Source organism: Bos taurus, chromosome 1 (genome assembly GCF_002263795.3).
Source record: "Bos taurus isolate L1 Dominette 01449 registration number 42190680 breed Hereford chromosome 1, ARS-UCD2.0, whole genome shotgun sequence".
NCBI lineage: Eukaryota > Metazoa > Chordata > Mammalia > Artiodactyla > Bovidae > Bos > Bos taurus.
Genome location: NC_037328.1, coordinates 42,424,593 through 42,442,637, shown reverse-complemented (window position 1 = coordinate 42,442,637; position 18,045 = coordinate 42,424,593). Strand labels below are relative to the sequence as shown.

The window sequence follows — 18,045 nt, the reverse complement described above, 5'->3', positions numbered from 1 at the left end:
CTTCAGCGACAATCCTTCCAGTGAATAATCAGGATCGATTTCCTTTAGGATTGACCGGTTTGATCTTCTTGCAGTCCTAGGGACTTTCAAGAGACTTCTCCAGGACCACAATTTGAAAGCATCAATTCTTAAGCACTCAGTCTTCTTTATGGTCCTACTGTCACATCCATACGTGACTATTGGAAAAAACGTAGCTTTGACTATTGTTAGCAAAATGATGTTTCTGGTTTTTCATACACTGTCTAGGTTTATCATAGCTTTCCTTCCAAGGAGCAAGCATCTTTTCATTTCATGGCTGCAATCACAGTCTTCTGTTTTTTGGAGTCCAAGAAAATAAAATCTGTTACTGTTTCCACTTTTTTGCTATTTACCATGAGGTGATGGGATCACATGCCATGATCTTTGTTTTTTGAATGTTGAGTTTTAAGCCAGCTTTTTCACTCTCCTCTCTGAGTCTCATCAGGAGGCTTTTTAGTTCCTCTTCACTTTCTGCCATTAGAATGATATTATCTACATATCTGAGGCTGTTGATATTTCTCCTAGCCATCTTGATTCCATCTTGTGATTCATCCAGCCCAGCGTTTCATATGATGAACTCTGCATATAATTAAATAAGCAGAGTAGTAATTTTGTACAAGGTGGGGCTAAAGATGTAGTTTCTAGAGCCTACACTGGTTGTGAGATTGAACTTGCTCTTTGCTCAATTTCTGGAGGTAGGGAGGGGTATACAATCCCAAGTTGCTGAATCAGAACCAGGAGGACTGGGCTTTGAGCTGAGTCTGTCCCTCTTTTTTTCAATTTATTTTTTAATTGAATAATAATTGCTTTACAGAATTTTGTTGGTAATCAACTATAGATTCACTTATGTTCCTCCCTCTTGAACCTCCCTCCCATCTCCCTCCCATCCCATCCCCTATAGGCTTTTATAGAGCCCCTGTTTGAGTTTCCTGAGTCATACAGCAAATTCCTGTTTACTATATGTCTATCTATTTTACATATGATAATGAAGGTTTCCATGTTAGTCTCTCCATACATCTCACCCTCTCCTTTCTCCACCACCTCCACGCCCATAAGTCTGTTCTCTATGTCTATGTATCCACTGCTGCCCTGCAAATAATTTCATTAGTACCATCTTTCTAGATTCCATATATATGTGTTCAGTTCAATTCAGTTCAGTTGCTCAGTTGTGTCTGACTCTTTGCGACCCCATGAATTGCATGTTTTATGTGAATTCATATTCAAATATAATATCTTAAATTCAAAATTTATATTCAAATGGAAATATATAGCTTACTTCTGTCACACAGTATTGCCTAAGAAGGAATTAATTTTTGAGAACTTGAGGTATGAGGAGTTCGTTAGATTATGGCTTCCAATTGCAGAAATTTGCCAGCAATATTGTAACTATTATACTCTGAAACTAATCGTAACTGTTGGAACTAATCATAATGGAACACAGTTTTGTGTTACTCAGGAGCAATTATTTAGTTTATCCCTGATGAAAACTAGTAGCTTATATTTTGGAGTGCATTTTAGCAGAAAGTCTTGTTTCTGAACTTGTTTATTCAGCTCAGAAACTAATCATGTTTTACTAATTTAATATTTTATATTGAAAGTTGTCATTTCCCATTTTCTCAATATTCTTTGATTTTGAAAAAAGTTTTCTCAAATTGCAATCAGCTGTCCACATGGCATGGTAATTGTTTCAGAATGTTATGATATGTTCATAATTTTTTTCATAACATTTATTACTTCTTTATTTCTTAAACTATAAATAAAAGGGTTTAATAAAGGAATCACTAGAGTATAAAAAATAGCAACAGGTAAATCTTTGTCTTCTTCATTAACTGAATTCGGTCGAATGTACGTGAAGAGAAGAGAACCATAGAATATTGAAACAGAGAGAAAGTGGGATGCACAAGTAGATAAAGCTTTCTTTCTTCCTTCTTTAGATTTCATCTTGAAAATTGTGAAAATGATATAAAGGTAAGAAATTATTACTATGGTAATAGTGAATATTTGAACTGATCCTCCAAAGATAAATATCATTAATTCATTGATATAAGGGTCCACACAGGAGAGTCTGTATAATGGAAGAACATCACAAAAAAAGTGATTGATTTGATGAGACCCACGGAAAGTTAACCTAAACAGAAACCCTACGTGAATCATGGAATGCAGGTTTCCAGCTACGTATGCCCCTGTGGTCATCTGAATGCAGAGTTTCTGTGACATCATGATGTGGTACTGCAGTGGTTTGCAGATGGCCACAAAGCAATCACAAGCCATTGCTGCCAGGAGAAAGGAGTCTGCACTTTCAGCAAGACAGAGAAAATAAAATTGTACCATGCATTCATAGAGAGAAATCATCTTGTCCTTAGAAAAGAAGTTCTCCAACATTTTGGGGGTGATGGCACAGGAACAACAGGAATCCATGAGAGCAAGATTACCCAAGAAGATGTACATTGGTGTATGAAGACATTGCTCTGTTACTATCAATGCCACGAGACCAAGATTCCCCACCATGGTGATCAGAAAGATGATAAAGAACACCAGAAACAGAAGAATCCTCAGATCTGGGTGTTCTGTAAATCCTATGAGGATAAATTCAGTTGCCAAGGAGCAGTTATTCTCAGCCATCTCTACCTTATTTGTTGAGATAAGAATTATGGAAATATAAGATTCTAATTTAGAGCATGTATTATTTTATCTTCAAAATTTTTATTTTTACAACAAAGAGAAGAGCTTCTTCTTCAGATTCTCCTACTGTCTCTGTGATACAGGCACACAGACTTCTAACATGTCAGCCTCTATGACCTCAAATCTAAACCTCAGGTTCATGAGAATGTTTTGATAATTCCAGGGAGGATGCTTACAGTGGGAAAAGTTTGTCTTTATGAAATTGTACAAGTACAGTGTGCAAATTTAAAGTATCCATATTTGCTTCAGTGTCCTCAAATAAGTTCAATGTCAGTATTTAAAATTTTTTAGAATAAATTTTAAATCAATTTTTCTTTATATATATGTTTTTCATTGAGCAAAAGTTTTCATACAATCTCCCCATGGAGTGCCTGTTTGGAAAAAAAAATACAATAGACAGGTTAAAGTTTTGCCTTAGGAGTTGCATGAAGATTACTAAGATTAAGGGGAGGACTATTCCCTATTCAGTTTTAAAAACAGTATTCTTAAAAAAAAAAAAAAACAGTATTCTTTGGTAGCTAAGGAATTATATATCCATTGATTAGCATATCTTTTATTCCTTTTCCCAGTGTCATACCTATTTCCATAAATACTGACTCTGTCCATGATTATTTCTGGTGCTTTTACCCATGTATCTGAATCATTTACTCTTTTTATATAAAGCATAATTTACATGTAAGGCTATTTAAGAAAGTTTTAACTAAATGACCCAGATCACACTGATCTCCATTTTGTCTGCTCTCAAGCATGTCTTGTATATGCAACACAATCTAGAATGTCTTATGTATAATCTACCTTTTTATATTTGAAGGCACAATTTGCTTATTAAATTATAGACATTTTGAAGTTAACTGTGACTTGTACTTATGACAGCTGTGCTGTGCTACAAGGAGAAAACAGTATTGATTTCAGCCCTACCTCCATCCCAGTGACCTAGAAGGGGTGAAGTTGTTTTCAGAATCCTATCAGTGATCCTTAGTGACCTCTCCTGCAAGTTGAGTCTATTAATTTTGAAGAAGAGTCTACAAAGAAAAATTTTCAAACCTCATCATTCAAAAATTGGGGAATAATATCCAAAATATATAAGGAACTCACACAACTCAATAGTAAAAGTAAATCTGATTTAAAAGTGGGCAGAGGAACTAAAAGGGTATTCTTCCAGAAGACATTCAAGTAATCAACAGCACATGAAAGGGTATTTAGTATCACTAATCCTTAGGAAAATGCAAGTCAAAAACACAAGAAATTACCCTATACCTCTCAGAATGCCTGTCATCAAGAAGGCAAGAAATAAGAAGTATTGGCAAAGATGTGAAGAAAAGAGAACCATTATGCACTATTGGTGGGAATGTAAATTGGTTCAACCATTACAAATAAGATTGATTTTCCTCAAAAAATTAAAAATAAAACTGTCATATGATCCCTAAGTTCCACATCCGGGTGTATAATCAAAAGGAAATGAAAACAAGTTATAAAAGGGATATCTGCACTGTAATCGGAGAAGGCAATGGCACCCCACTCCAGTACTCTTGCCTGGAAAATCCCATGGATGGAGGAGCCTGGAAGGCTGAAGTCCATGGGGTCGCTAAGGGTCAGACACAATTGAGCGACTTCACTTTCACTTTTCACTTTGATGCATTGGAGAAGGAAATGGCAACCCACTCCAGTGTTCTTGCTTGGAGAATCCCAGGGATGGGGGACCCTGGTGGGCTGCCGTCTATGGGGTAGCACAGAGTTGGACACGACTGAAGTGACTTAGCAGCAGCAGCACTGTAATATTTATTGCAACATTATCCACAATAGACAAGACACCTAGTGTCCATCATAGGATGGATGGATAAAGAAGACAAGGTGGATAGTGTGGTGTGTGTATGTATGTGTACATACACCCACACACACACACAATTGAATATTATTCAGCCACAAGGAAGAATGATACTCTGCCATTTGTGAAAACATGAACGGACCTGGAGGACCTTATGCTAAGTGATTAGAAAGACAAATACTGCATGGTATAATTCACATGTGGATCTAAAAAAGCAAAACTTATAAAACAGAGTAAAATGGTATTACTAGGGGATAAGGAGTAATAGAATAGGAGTAATGTTTAAGGGTACAAATTTGCAACTAATAGATAAATAAATCCTGGAATCTAATACACAGTATAGTGAATGTAGACAAAAATATTTACCATAATCATCAAAAGTACTGAGACTAGATCTTAATTATTCCCACCACAGAAATGACAATTATGTGACATGACAGAGTCCTAAATGTTACAGTGACAATCATATTACCATATACAAACGTATCAAATCAGCATGTTATATATGTTAAATAATGTTTTTATGATAAATACCATATACATATTTAATTTAAAAGAAGGTATCCTTTCATTTGAATCTACTCATCAGCTATTTTTCGGACTCTAAAAAAACTGTGTAAGATTTTCTAAAGTATATCACAGTGGAATAAAAGCTAATAAATAATAGTAAGCTTGCTTTTATACTTTAGTTTTTCAAAAACTTAGAAGAGAAAACCCTTTAAATCTTAATGTAATTTTTGAGGACAAATTTTGTTTTCTTCTTAAAAAGCTATCATTTAGTGATCCACTAACACTGTTAACTGTTAGGTTTACTAATATGAATTCTTTGGTCAAAATAGTTTTATTTTTCCATAATCAAAACATCAAAGTAAAAACACCAACTGAAAATTTTGGTTATTTGTTTTAAAGTACTAAAAATAATCCACTTAATTATTCAGCTAAGTTAGAAGTGTTCAGTGTGAGTGCCTGAATTATTTAATAGAGTTCTTATCTTTACCTGTATATTTTGAAGTTCTACCTGAGTCTGAAAAAGTCATTGTGAATAACAGTTTGAATCTCATCCTGAATTTTCCACAATTCAGTTTTGAAAAGAGCTGGAAAGATAATGGCATAGTTGAAACCTAATAACAACCAAAAATGCTTAATAATTGCAGATAAATATATAAATGGATGTTAATACTAAAAGTAAAAATAAATTAGAATATCCCCCTTACCTAAATTTCACTAAGAATGTTTTGTAGCACCTCACGTTTCCTTCTTGGCTTAGGTCTTACAGAATTTCAGAATATAAACTTTGGTCTCTAAAACATTTGGGATTAAAAGAATGAAAGTCAGGATACTGCAAAGAGGTCAGAGTCAATAATTATGTTCCTTACAATGCAAAGTTAAAATTTTCCATCAAATCCTAAGGGATTTCCTTGCAGACATGAGAGTATTTCTGTGGGGAGATTCAATCCCCTACACATAAATAGATGCCTTATAAGACTAAAGTTGTTTGATGATCACCTTGATAATTATTATATATATTCTTATTAAATGCTGTTTATTATCTGCATAAATTTTAAATGAGCTGAAAACAATCTAATATTAATTTTACCTTTTACTGAAACAATTAATATGCCTTATGAAAGATTATTAGAATTTTGAAAGGAGACTAAAAGATGTGATAGGTTCAGCCAGGGTCATTAACTTTACTCTGTTATTTACATTTGTCCCAATATCTTTTAAAAACCTCTTTGAAAACTGTAATATCATTATTTATTCCTACATATGAATTACTTAGATGTTTCTCCTACCTTTTCAGTTTCCCTCAGCTGCTATTATCTTTTTTACCTTATTTTTTCCCCTTCCTTCCACTTTGCTGTTGTTCAGTCACTAAATTGTGTCGACTCTTTGCGAGCCCCATGGACTGCAGCATACCAGTCTTCCCTGTCCTTAACTATTTCCCAGAGTTTGCTCAAACTCATGTCCATTGAGTCAGTGATGCCATCCAGCCATCTCATCCTATCTCATCCCCTTCTCCTCCTGCCTTCAGTTTTTCCCAACATCGGGGTCTTTTCCAATGAGTTGGTTCTTCACATCACGTGCCCAAAGTATTGGAGCTTCAGCTTCAGCATCAGTCCTACCAATGAGTATTCAGCGTTAATTTCCTTTAGGATTGACTCGTTTGATCTCCTTGCAGTCCAAGGGACTCTCAAGAACCTTCATTCCATTAATTACCTTCGATATGCTACGTATTTATTTGTTATTGTATCACAAGGAGTCAGCCGGTCACTCCTTCCACCCAATCACCATTAGCATATAGACTTAAAAGGAAAGGGATTTCTCTGTTATGTTCACCCCTGTATATTTCTAACATCTTAAACAATATGTGACATTTTGTGGTGTTCAACAAATATTTGTCCAGTGAATGAAAAAATTATACTCTCCTACTCAAGAATTTGCAAGGTCTTCCATTGGTTTTTCACACAAGTCCATTTTTTTTTAATTTTTGTCTTTTCAGAGGCTACACAGTCTGTCTGTATTTTCCCTGTCACCTTTCTTTATTCCTCTCACCTCAGGGCATTCGGCCATGTGCCTCCCTTCATTGTTCTGTGCACCTGTTTAATTAATTTGCTTATGCTTCCCTCATCTAAAACACTGTCTTCCTCTCTACTCCAAGAACTACACCATCCTCATCTCAAATCAAATCTCCTCCTTAAGGACTTTCCTAGGTCCTTAAATTTATTTTTTCTTTTCCTAATATACAAGAATGTTGCTGTTCAGTCTCTCAGTCTTTTCCACTCTTTGCAACCCCATGGACTGCAGCACGCCAGGCTTCCTTGTCCTCTACCATCTCCCAGAGCTTGCTCAAACTCATGTCCATTGAGTTGGTGATGCCAACCAACCATCTCGTCCTCTGTCATTTGCTTCTCTTCCTGCCTTCAATCTTTCCCAGCATCAGAGTATTTTCTAATGAGTTGGCTCTTCATATCAGGTGACCAAAGTATACATGATACTTGTTTTTATTTTGCATTTGCTACTTGATCAAGTACGACTTGTATGTGTCTTGATTTTAAGTCTTGACTATATATGCTTAAGTCAGCAAGTCACTGACTGTGTCATATGTAATTGGAACCTGCATTCACAAACTGAGCTAGATCCTCAGTATGTGTTTTTTTATTTTTAAAATTTCAGTTCAGTTTAACCTTAATCAAGTGCTTGCAATAGACATGGTGTTGGAAAAAATGGTGGGTAAAGTGAGCACAGAATATGAGCATGGGGGATAAGACTTTCTCAAGTTTTACAAATGCTTCTGATAAGAATCTCCTAGTGATGACAGAGACACTTACATTGCTAACTACCATGCAATTTAGGTTGTGATATAAAAAAGTATAAATAAGCTGTATTAAAATATAGTGAACAAAGTTAACTGTGACCTGGACAAATTAAAAAAAAAAAAAAAGATTTCTAAGTGGAATTGTCATTCCTGATGAACCTTGAAGATAAATTAGGATTTTATAAGCAAAGCACATGAGGAAAGAATTAGCATGAGGGAATCAAATGTTAAAAGCCTAGAAACTTGAAAAAGCAAGACCTAATTAAAAGATTAATAGCAAACTAGAGTGGTAGAAGTTTACTTATACATAATATAAAGAGAACAGGTAATATAAAGGGAATGGAGAATTAGATTGGAAGTTTTGGTTCCTTTCCATTGATTTTTTCTGTCCTTTCCAATTTACCAAACCCTGTTTCTCAGTAAAGTCACAACTAACTCTAAATGCCTGCTCCAAAGAACATCTAATTACCTTTCTAACCAAACTGTAGGCTTTGACTCTATTGAAAATCTTAACTTTTGGCTTCTGTGATAAGACTCACTGCTTCAATCTTCCTGATTGTTCCATCTGCTGGAACAGATTATATGCTGAGTTGTGGTTCTTTCTTTTTCCTTAATTATATTAATGTTCCCCTGAGTTCTATACTTGATCTCATTCTTCTTTCATTCTAGAATTTCCCCCAGATTGTCTCATCTCCTCGTGTATTTCACCTATTTTCCAACTGCTGGTTGCTTCACAATACGAGAGATTCCAAACCATTTTTGGTGTACATTCATGTCAGTAAAGTCATTTGGTATATTTCTAAACATAAAAATTTTATTTATAAATTAGATAGACATACCACACTGCTAAAATATTATGCATATTATAAAACATAAAAATGGAAATCAAAACAATAAGACTAAATGATAGAAATGATACTAGATTTTAAGATTTTAGATCATATTAGATATTGAAATTTCTTTTAAATTATTATTGCTCTTATAAAAAATTTTATAGCACCTCTCTTAGAGGTTCTTTCCTATGATTAAGCTCAGTGGCAAACTTTAACAAACCAGTTGGGCAGGAGTTCTAATGCCTCAGGCTACTTTGGGTCATTAGATTTGTGTCACCCCACCAGGTAAATAGCAATAATTAGCTTCAGTACTTCCTGAAGTCAATGGGAATATGACTGGTAGTGGAAGAATGTATAAATGTATAAAGTTTTAAATGCCATGTCATTAGTTACAGATATGAAGACAGTAATGCTGCTGTATGTGTCAGGAGCCACCTTAGGCATTACTGACAAAATGGAGGCACGGCCCCAGCCTACTCTCCTCATTCCGCAGGCACAGACTGGGATGAAGGAGTTAGCTCTTGTGATTCTGACTTGTTTCTTCCTTTCTTCAGTTGAGTTGGTTGGAAAGAATGTTAAGATGCTTATTGTTCTTGAGAGAAGCTTGAGAAAGCACAAAGCCTTCTGCAGTTGTGCCCAGAAAATAATCTATAAAGTAACCATTGACATTTGTTTAAGAATTTTTACAAAGAATGTCCCAGAATGAGCAGGTAGGCCACAGCTTGAGGCCATGGGAAGGACTATTATCTAAGACCTGTTTGTGAGGGATATGTTTATGGCAAAGGAAGTTTGCTGAGCTTGGTTTAGGAATAATTAAGAATAGCTAGAAGCCTTTTTAGGAGATAGTGAGCTTCAGATACTAGGGGCAAGCAGGATTTAGAAAGATAAGAAATAAACTGAGGAATGTGGTATGCAGCCCAGACATAAGCATGAGTTACAATGTAATCACAAGTAAACAGGATTCTGAGAGAATCGCTGAAGCAGGAAGGGCAACAATGAAACAATAATCTGGGTGAGGGGGAACTGAAAATGTCAAACATCTGACCTAATGCTTTTGAAAAAGTATAAAAGAGAACCTGATGCCTGAAATAAACATGTAGTCCCCTACCTCCTGTCAGAGGCTATATCGTTTCCTGCCAACACCTCATCCCTTCAGGCTGATCCCCTGGCTGCTGGAGCTGGACTCTGGCATGTATGTATTTTCTTTCTGTTTTGGTAAGAATACGTGTGTGTGTATGTTTATACATATACAGATAATATATTTGTTTTCTTTCCACTATTATTCCCTATCCCTTGTCACATAACATAAGATGTATTAACTATATATCATTGTAATTAAGCATTGTTAATTAGACATCATAGTATTAAGTCCCCAGATATTGAGGAGAAGAGTAAACATCACTTAAGGATTTTACCTTCTTATCTGGGGAAAGACTTAGTGCATTTTCAGTTGTACACAGCATAGTTGTATCATGTTAGGCAGAATTATGACCTTGTTGTCTTTATTTGAAGATTAAATATGGTAAGGAATTAAGTATAGGTGCCAAATTGATAACAGGTAAACTTGTGATGGCTCACTTTATGTATCAGCTTCTCTGGGCCATGGGATATCCAGATATCTTGAAAAATATTACCTATGGATGTGTGTCTGTGAGGGTGTTTCCAGACCTGATTAGTTTGGAGTTAGTAGACTGAGTAGAGAAGGCAGTGTCACCCCACTCCAGTACTCTTGCCTGGAAAATCCCATGGATGGAGGAGCCTGGTGGTCTGCTGTCTGTGGGGTCTTACAGAGTCAGACACGACTGAAGCAACTTAGCAGCAGCAGCAATAGACTGAGTAAAGCAGATGCCTCTCCCTAATTTAACAACAACAGCAAAAAAAGCAGTGGATCATTTGAATTTTCTCTCTACTTGTCTCAGACATTGCTCTTTCATGTCTTTGATGGTTTTGGTTCTTAAGATTTCAGACTCGGACAGAAATCTATACCATTGATTCTACTGTCTCGGGCCTTTGAACTATGAACATCTATTGCCTTGGGTCTCCTGCTTGCAGAGGGCAGATTCTCAGTCTCTATAATTATATGTGCCAATATCTTATAATAAAACTCTTTATATGATAAACATTTAGATAGATATCTATATGTATATATAAATTATATATTTATATCATATTGGTTCTGTTAACTGGAAAACCCTATGTTAACACAAATACTCACAGTACATTTAGCAAGTTTCTTGCTTTATATCGAAAAGTAGAAGGAAATATCATGACAATCTGTTAATCATTTCATTCAAATAAGTGTCATTTAAATGGTATTAATATCTTCTCAGAAGTTAAAAAAATCATATTCTGACAACATTTATAATGTCTAATATATGATTTGCTCCGAGTTCTGCATACAAAGAATAATTTGGCAGCTGTGTTCGGGAAGTAAGACAGGATCCCCAGAATGGGAGGAAAAGTAACTTGAGTTTTGTAAATCAAAAAGATATGTAGTTATGAAGGTGAAGGTCTCAGTGGTATCAGAAAGAATATACATAGAGTCAGTGGTGAGATGAAGAGAAAGGTGGAGCTGAAGATGAATAACTTATTATTCTTAGAGTATGTAGTGGGATAAAATGGACATTTAAGGACTTGAAGGCACAAACATCCAAATTCTTGTTTATTTCCATGTTCTTCCCATCTGCTCACTGAGCTACATAACCTTGTATCATCTCAAAGTTATTTGATCTTTGACATTCATTGGATCATAGAGAAAGCAAGGAATTCCAGAAAAACATCTACTTCTGCTTCATTGACTACATGAAAGGCTTTTACTGTGTGGATCACAGCAAACTGTGGAAAATTCTTAAAGACATGGGAATACCAGACCACCTTACCTTCTTCTGAGAAACCTGTATGCATGTCAAAAAGCAATGGTTAGAACCTTACATGGAACAACTGAGTGGTTCACAATTGGGAAAGGAGTGCAACAAGACCATATATTGTCACCCTGTTTATTTAACCTATACACAGAGTGTGTGTTAATTTCTCAGTCATATCCAGCTCTTTGTGACCCTGCAGACTGTAGCCCACCAGGCCCCTCTGTCCATGGAATTCTCCAGACAAGAATACTGGAGCCAGTAGCCATCCCCTTCTCCAGGGAATCTTCCCAACCCAGGGATAGAACTTGGGTCTCCTGCACTGCAGGAAGTTTCTTTACCATCTGAGCCATCAGAGAAGCCAGAGTACATCATGTGAAATGCCAGGCTGGATGACTCACAAGCTGGGATCAGGATTGCTTGGAGAAATAGCAACAACCTCAGATATGTAGATGATACCACTCTAATGGCAGAAACTAAAAAGGGACTAAAGAGCCTCTTGATGAAGCTAAAAGAGAAGAGTGAAAAGCTGGCTTAAAACTCAAAATTCTGAAAACTAAGATAATTACATCTGATACAATCATTTGTGGCAAATAAAAGGGAAGAAGTAAAAGCAGTAACAGATTTGATTTTCTTGGGCTCCAAAATCACTGCACATGATTACTGAAGCCATGAAATTAAAAGGTGCTTGACAAACCTAGACAGCATATTTAAAAGCAGAGACATCACTTTGCCGACAGAGGTCCATATAACCAAAGCTATGGTTTTTCCAGTAATCATGTCTGGATGCCAGAGTTGGGCCATAAAGAAGCTGAGCACCGAAGAATTGATGCTTTTGAATTGTGATGCTGGAGAAGACTCTTGAGAGTCCCTTGGACTGCATGGAGACCAAACCAGTCAATCCTAAAGGAAATCAATCCTGAATATTCATTGGAAGGACTAATGCTGAAGCTGAAGTTCCAGTATTTTGGCCACTTGATGCGAAGACCCGACTCATTGAAAAAGACCCTGATGCTGGGAATGATTGAAGGCAAAAGGAGAAGAGGGCAACAGAGGATGAGATGATTAGATAGCATCACCAATTCAGTGAACATGCCTAGGAGATAGTGAAGGACAGGGAACCCTGGCATGCTTCAGTCCATGGGGTCACAAAGATTCAGATACGACTTAGCACCTGAACAATGACAACAACAAATATACATTTAAAGCCCCTCATTGTCAACAACACACTCCAACAACAATTACTGTTATTGTTAACTGTTAACAATATACCACTGTTCTTCAAATCTTAATCTTTTGCCTATTTTTAATTCTAGAAAAATTGACCATTTTCTTTCTATTTTTCCATTTTTTTCTCCTTTTCTATGCCTATCCAATTTAAATCATCATTGTAATCTGTTGGTTTTCTAAATTAGTGAAGTTTTTCAGATTGACCTTCAAATACAAACAAAGCTAGAAAGGTCCTTAGAAAGCATCATAGACAGTGAGACACAACTTGCCTCTTTGCCTTTCTCTAAAAAGCATACTAGCTAAGGGCATCTTTTACACTGTAGCTCTGACTTAATATCTTACTTCTAATGCCATTTTTCCTCATTATTTTCTAATTTCTGTTTATTTCTCTATGTTATATGAGAGTTCATCCCTACTAAAGATTTGTGATGAGTCAGATAAAGTAGAAAGTAATACCTTTTGATGGCAGGCAGAATTCTGGGAATACTTCTGTTCATTCAAACACAAACCTGCCTACTTGTGGAGTTACATGTGATATGAGGCTCTACAGTTGTGTGAGTATCAAATACATGATAAACTATTCAGAGGAACTCCACTAGCTTAGTACTTAATGCATTTATAAAGTCACACATTGAAGAACATTCAAACATGAAATATTTCCATTTGTTTTCTACTTTAATTACTTTTATATGACATAAACAATTAACTACCTTATATATTTTAGAATAAGATGAACAAATGCTTTAAAGAATTTATTAGGCACTAACATCTTAAGTTATTAAAATAATAGGACAATTATAAATGTAGAAAACTTTGAACACTAATCAGCATGTCACAACATCTAACCTGTAACATTTTGTGTTGTTTTAATGAAAAAAGAACATTTATTAGTATGATATCTACTCTTTTCTTTTTAACATTTTTGTCAGTGAATCTATGACTTTTTTATTTCTCAATCTGTAGATAATTGGATTTAACAAAGGAATTATAACAGTGTAAAATAGAGAATCCATCATATCCTGATCATCTGCTTGTGCAGATCCACGGCACACATACATGAAAAGAGGCACATAATATAAAGAGACAGATAGCAGGTGGGTGCCACAGGTGGAGAAGGTCTTCCTCACGCCTTCAACAGACTTCTTTTTTAAAATTGTAAAGAGAACAAGCAAATAAGACACAAGAACATGAGAAAGGTGAATACATGTATTGATCCAGAGAAAATAAATACTATCAGAAAATTAATGGAAGGGTCAGTACAGGACATCTGAAACAATGGTATAATATCACAGTAAAAGTGCTATACTATGATGGAATTACAAAAGGTTAATTTGAATTAAAAAGTGTTATCAAGTGTGGCATGAGAAAGGCCACCTAAAAATGACAAAGCTAGTAGCCAGATGCACAGTCTATCTGTCATAATCACTGGATAATATAATAGTTTACCTATGGCCACATAGCAATCATATGCCATTGTTGCCAGCAAAAAGCATTCTGTGGTTACACTGATTGCAAGGGGAAAAAATGTGTAACTTGCATTCAGTGAGAGAGATAATTTTGCTCTTGGTACAGAAGTTGACCAGCATCTTTGGAGTCACTACGGAGGATATCCAGGCATCAACAAAGGCCAATTTTCCAAGGATTAAGACGGGAATGTAAAGGTTAGGGTCATTGCAGAAGAGAACAATCAGACCAAGATTTCCTACAATGGTGATGAAGTATATCACCAAGAACAAGAACAAGGGGATTTACCACTATGGTTGATACTTAAGTCCTGTGAGAAAAAACTCCGTCAGCAATGTTGCTTTTTTCATTTCCGTATCCTTAATAGATGGCCTCGAAAAACAATGCAATAAATGTGAAAAGAAGATTATATATCGGAAGATTAAAAAAACAGTTAGGCTAATATAAACAAAACCATAAACTAGCCTGAATATGATTTTATTTACTTGTACTTTAATATGAGAAAAGTATTGGGGAAAATTGTTATATTTGGAAAATGTGATTATTTTAGTTCAAAATATGTACAGGAATAAACTTATTTAGAAAAAGGAAATTCTGAACATGAACAAATGTATGGGGAAACTATTTAATGAGATATGGAAATTCTGTGTGTTTGAGATAAATGCAGGTTTTAAAAATGTTGGAAAGGCCTAGGTTATCAAGTGAATTGAATATCATAAGAATAATCTTCAATTTTATTCATTAATCATTAGGCAAGCACTGAAAACTTTTAAGATGTGGCGTGTCATCAATGGTTATTTTTGAAATTAAATATTTGGTTGCAGAAAACAGAATGTAGGAAGAAGAATCTTGGGTCATAAATACTCTTTAGTAAGCTATGACTCTTGTCCAGTTATTCCCAAATTAGATTACATGTCCAAATTGTTTGGGGTAATTTTTCATGCAGAATATTGTCTGAGACACTATTTTAGAAATTGATCCAAAAGATCATGAATGTGGTCAAATAACATGTATTTTTCAGTACTCCCCAGGTGATTAAAAGTATGTGAAGTTCTTGTTCATGTGTGATGTGATTGGGGTGATGAGGGAGAAGACAGAGATGTCAGTTCAGTTCAGTTCAGTAGCCCAGTTGTGTCCAACTCTTTGCAACACAGTGGACTGCAGAATGCCAGGCTTCCCTGTCCATCACCAACTCCCAGAGCTTACTCAAACTCATGTCCATTGAGTTGGTGAGGCCATCCAACCATCTCATCTTCTGTCGTCCCCTTCTCCTCCCACCCTCTATCTTTCCCAGCATCAGGGTCTTTGCAAATGAGTCAATTTTTCACATCATGTGGCCAAAGTATTGGAGTTTCAGCTTCAGCATAAGTCCTTCCAATGAATATTCAGGACTGATTTCCCTTAGGATGAACTGGTTGGATCTCCTTGTTGTCCATGTGACTCTCAAGAGTCTTCTCCAACACCACAGTTCAAAAGCATCAGTTCTTTGGCACTCAGCCTTCTTTACCGTCCAACTCTCATATCCATGCATGACTATTGGAAAAACCATAGCTTTGACTAGACAGACCTTTCTTGGCAAAATAATGTCTCTGCTTTTTAATATGCTGTCTAGATTGGTCATAACTTTCCTTCCAAGGAGCAAGCATCTTTTTATTTCATGGCTGCAATCACTATATGCAGTGATTTGGGGGCCCCCCAAAAATAAACTTTGTCACTGTTTCCATTGTTTCCCCATCTATTTGCCAAGAGTGATGGGACTGGATGCCATGATCTTAGTTTCCTGAATCAACAAGTTTTAAGCCAACTTTTTCACTCTCCTCTTGCACTTTCATGAAGAGGCTCTTTAGTTCTTTTTCTCTTTCTGCCATAAGCATGGTGTCATCTGCATATCTGAGATTATTGATATTTCTCCCAGTAATCTTGAACAAGCACTCCAGCTTGTGCTTCATCCAGTTTAGCATTTCTCATGATGTACTCTGCATATAAGTTAAATAATCAGGGTGACAATATACAGCCTTGACATACTCCTTTCCTGATTTGGAACCAGTCTTTTGTTCCATGTCCAGTTCTAACTGTTGCTTCTTGACCTGCATACATATTTCTCAGGAGTCAGGGAAGGTGGTCTGGTATTCCCATGTCTTTAAGAATTTTCCACAGTTTGTTGTGACCCACACAATCAAAGGCTTTGGCATAGTCAATAAAGCAGAAGTAGATGTTTTTCTGAAACTCTCTTGCTTTTTTGATGATACAATGGATGTTGGTAATTTGATCTCTGGTTCCTCTGCCTTTTCTAAATCCAACTTGAACATCTGACAGGAACATAGATCAAAATAAACCACGGCTTCCCTGGTGGCTCAGCGGTAAAGAATCCACCTGCCAATGCAGAAAACCTTGGTTCAATCTCTGGGCCAGGAAGATACCACGTGCCACCAAGTAACTAAGCCCATGACCCACCACTGTTGGGCCTGTGTTCTAGAGCCTGGGAACCACAGCTACTGAGGCCAGGAACCACAGCTACTGAAGCCCCCTCAATGAGAAGCCCACACGCTGCAACTACAGAGCAGCCTCTGCTCTCTGCAACTAGAGAAAAGCCCACACATCAACAAAGAACCAGGACAGCCAAAAATAAATAAGTAAATACAATTATTAAAAATAAATCAGAATATAGAATCAATGAGATTTGGTGACAGATTAAATGTGAAGGAGTGGTTAGTAAGAGAGTCACTTGGTGACTGATTAGGTGTTCATTAAAAACTGAGACTGAAGACTCAGATGCAGTAGCTAGTTTTTGCAAGGGGCATCTTCTGAACATCTGAGTGAGATAAACATAGTGTGATTCTACAAGTGTTTAATAGAAATAGTGACTTGGGTGTCATTGAGGTGAATGAAAGCAGTTACTATGGCTGATATGTTGAACAGTGTGCATAAAGTAAAAAATGGAAGGAATGAAAATAAATTTGAAGAAGTTATATAAAGAGATTAAATATGAATATACATAATTTATTGGATGGATGACATCTGATTCTCTTTTCTACCAAATTAGTCTTGGTGGAGACTAAAGCTCTCATCCTTTCTAGAAGCCAAAATTTCTGGAAACTAACTTTCCCATCCATGGCACCTAGAGGGAGGGGACTTGGTATAGCTGGGGAAAAAAAAAAAAACAACTCATTTACCCTGGGTTTGGGATTTGGAGAGGGGAGACAGAGGTCAAACATGGGACAGAGAGAATTTTGGTTGCTTTGATTGCAAAATCAACTGAGGAACCAGAACATGAATCCTGTGCACATAGCAGTGCCATCGATAGTGAGTCGTGGAATTCAAGTTCAGCGGCAATGACAAGTGATCTTATTGAGCTAGAGCTGGGACATGTTTTTGGCTGTTGACTGTCTGACTTCTTTCTTTGTATCTTGCCAATTTCTCCAGTGGATTTCTCCAATTCCCCTAACATTTCTGTGTTTAAGCCAGTTTTTATTCAGTTAACTCATTTCATCTTGCAACCAAGAGCTCTGACTCACAAAGGAGGAGAAAAGGAAAGACAAGAAAAGGATGCTGAGCAGAGTGAACAGAGAAGGTGGGAATTGGAAAGCTGAGTGTTGGGAACTTAGAGAGAGGAAAATACTCAAGAAGGACAAAGCAAAATAGAGTGTCTAAAGCAAAACAACTTCTCTGGGAGGATAGGGAGTGAACAGAAGTCACTGAGTGTGAGAATTAAGAGATTTTTAGTGGGAGCAGTCTCCATTCGGGGATAGAGTTGAGATCAGAGAATAATAAGAAGGGAATGGGAAGCAAGTGACACAGCAGTGAAGAGAATGG

The 18,045-nt window shown here is 36.3% G+C and overlaps 1 protein-coding gene and 1 pseudogene across 1 annotated transcript; both read right to left on the bottom strand.

Annotated features, from left to right (window-relative positions):
- Positions 1-1,713: 1,713 nt before the first annotated feature.
- OR5K20 (olfactory receptor family 5 subfamily K member 20) lies at positions 1,714-2,640 on the bottom strand. Its single transcript, NM_001390372.1, has one exon. It carries the CDS (start codon positions 2,638-2,640, stop codon positions 1,714-1,716), a length of 927 nt encoding a protein of 308 aa, NP_001377301.1.
- Positions 13,668-14,582, bottom strand: OR5H35P (olfactory receptor family 5 subfamily H member 35, pseudogene; annotated as a pseudogene).

Coding starts and splice junctions, on each gene's coding strand:
- OR5K20 (NM_001390372.1), bottom strand. CDS start 2,640: ATGGCTGAGAATAACTGCTCCTTGGCAACTGAATTTATCCTCATAGGA.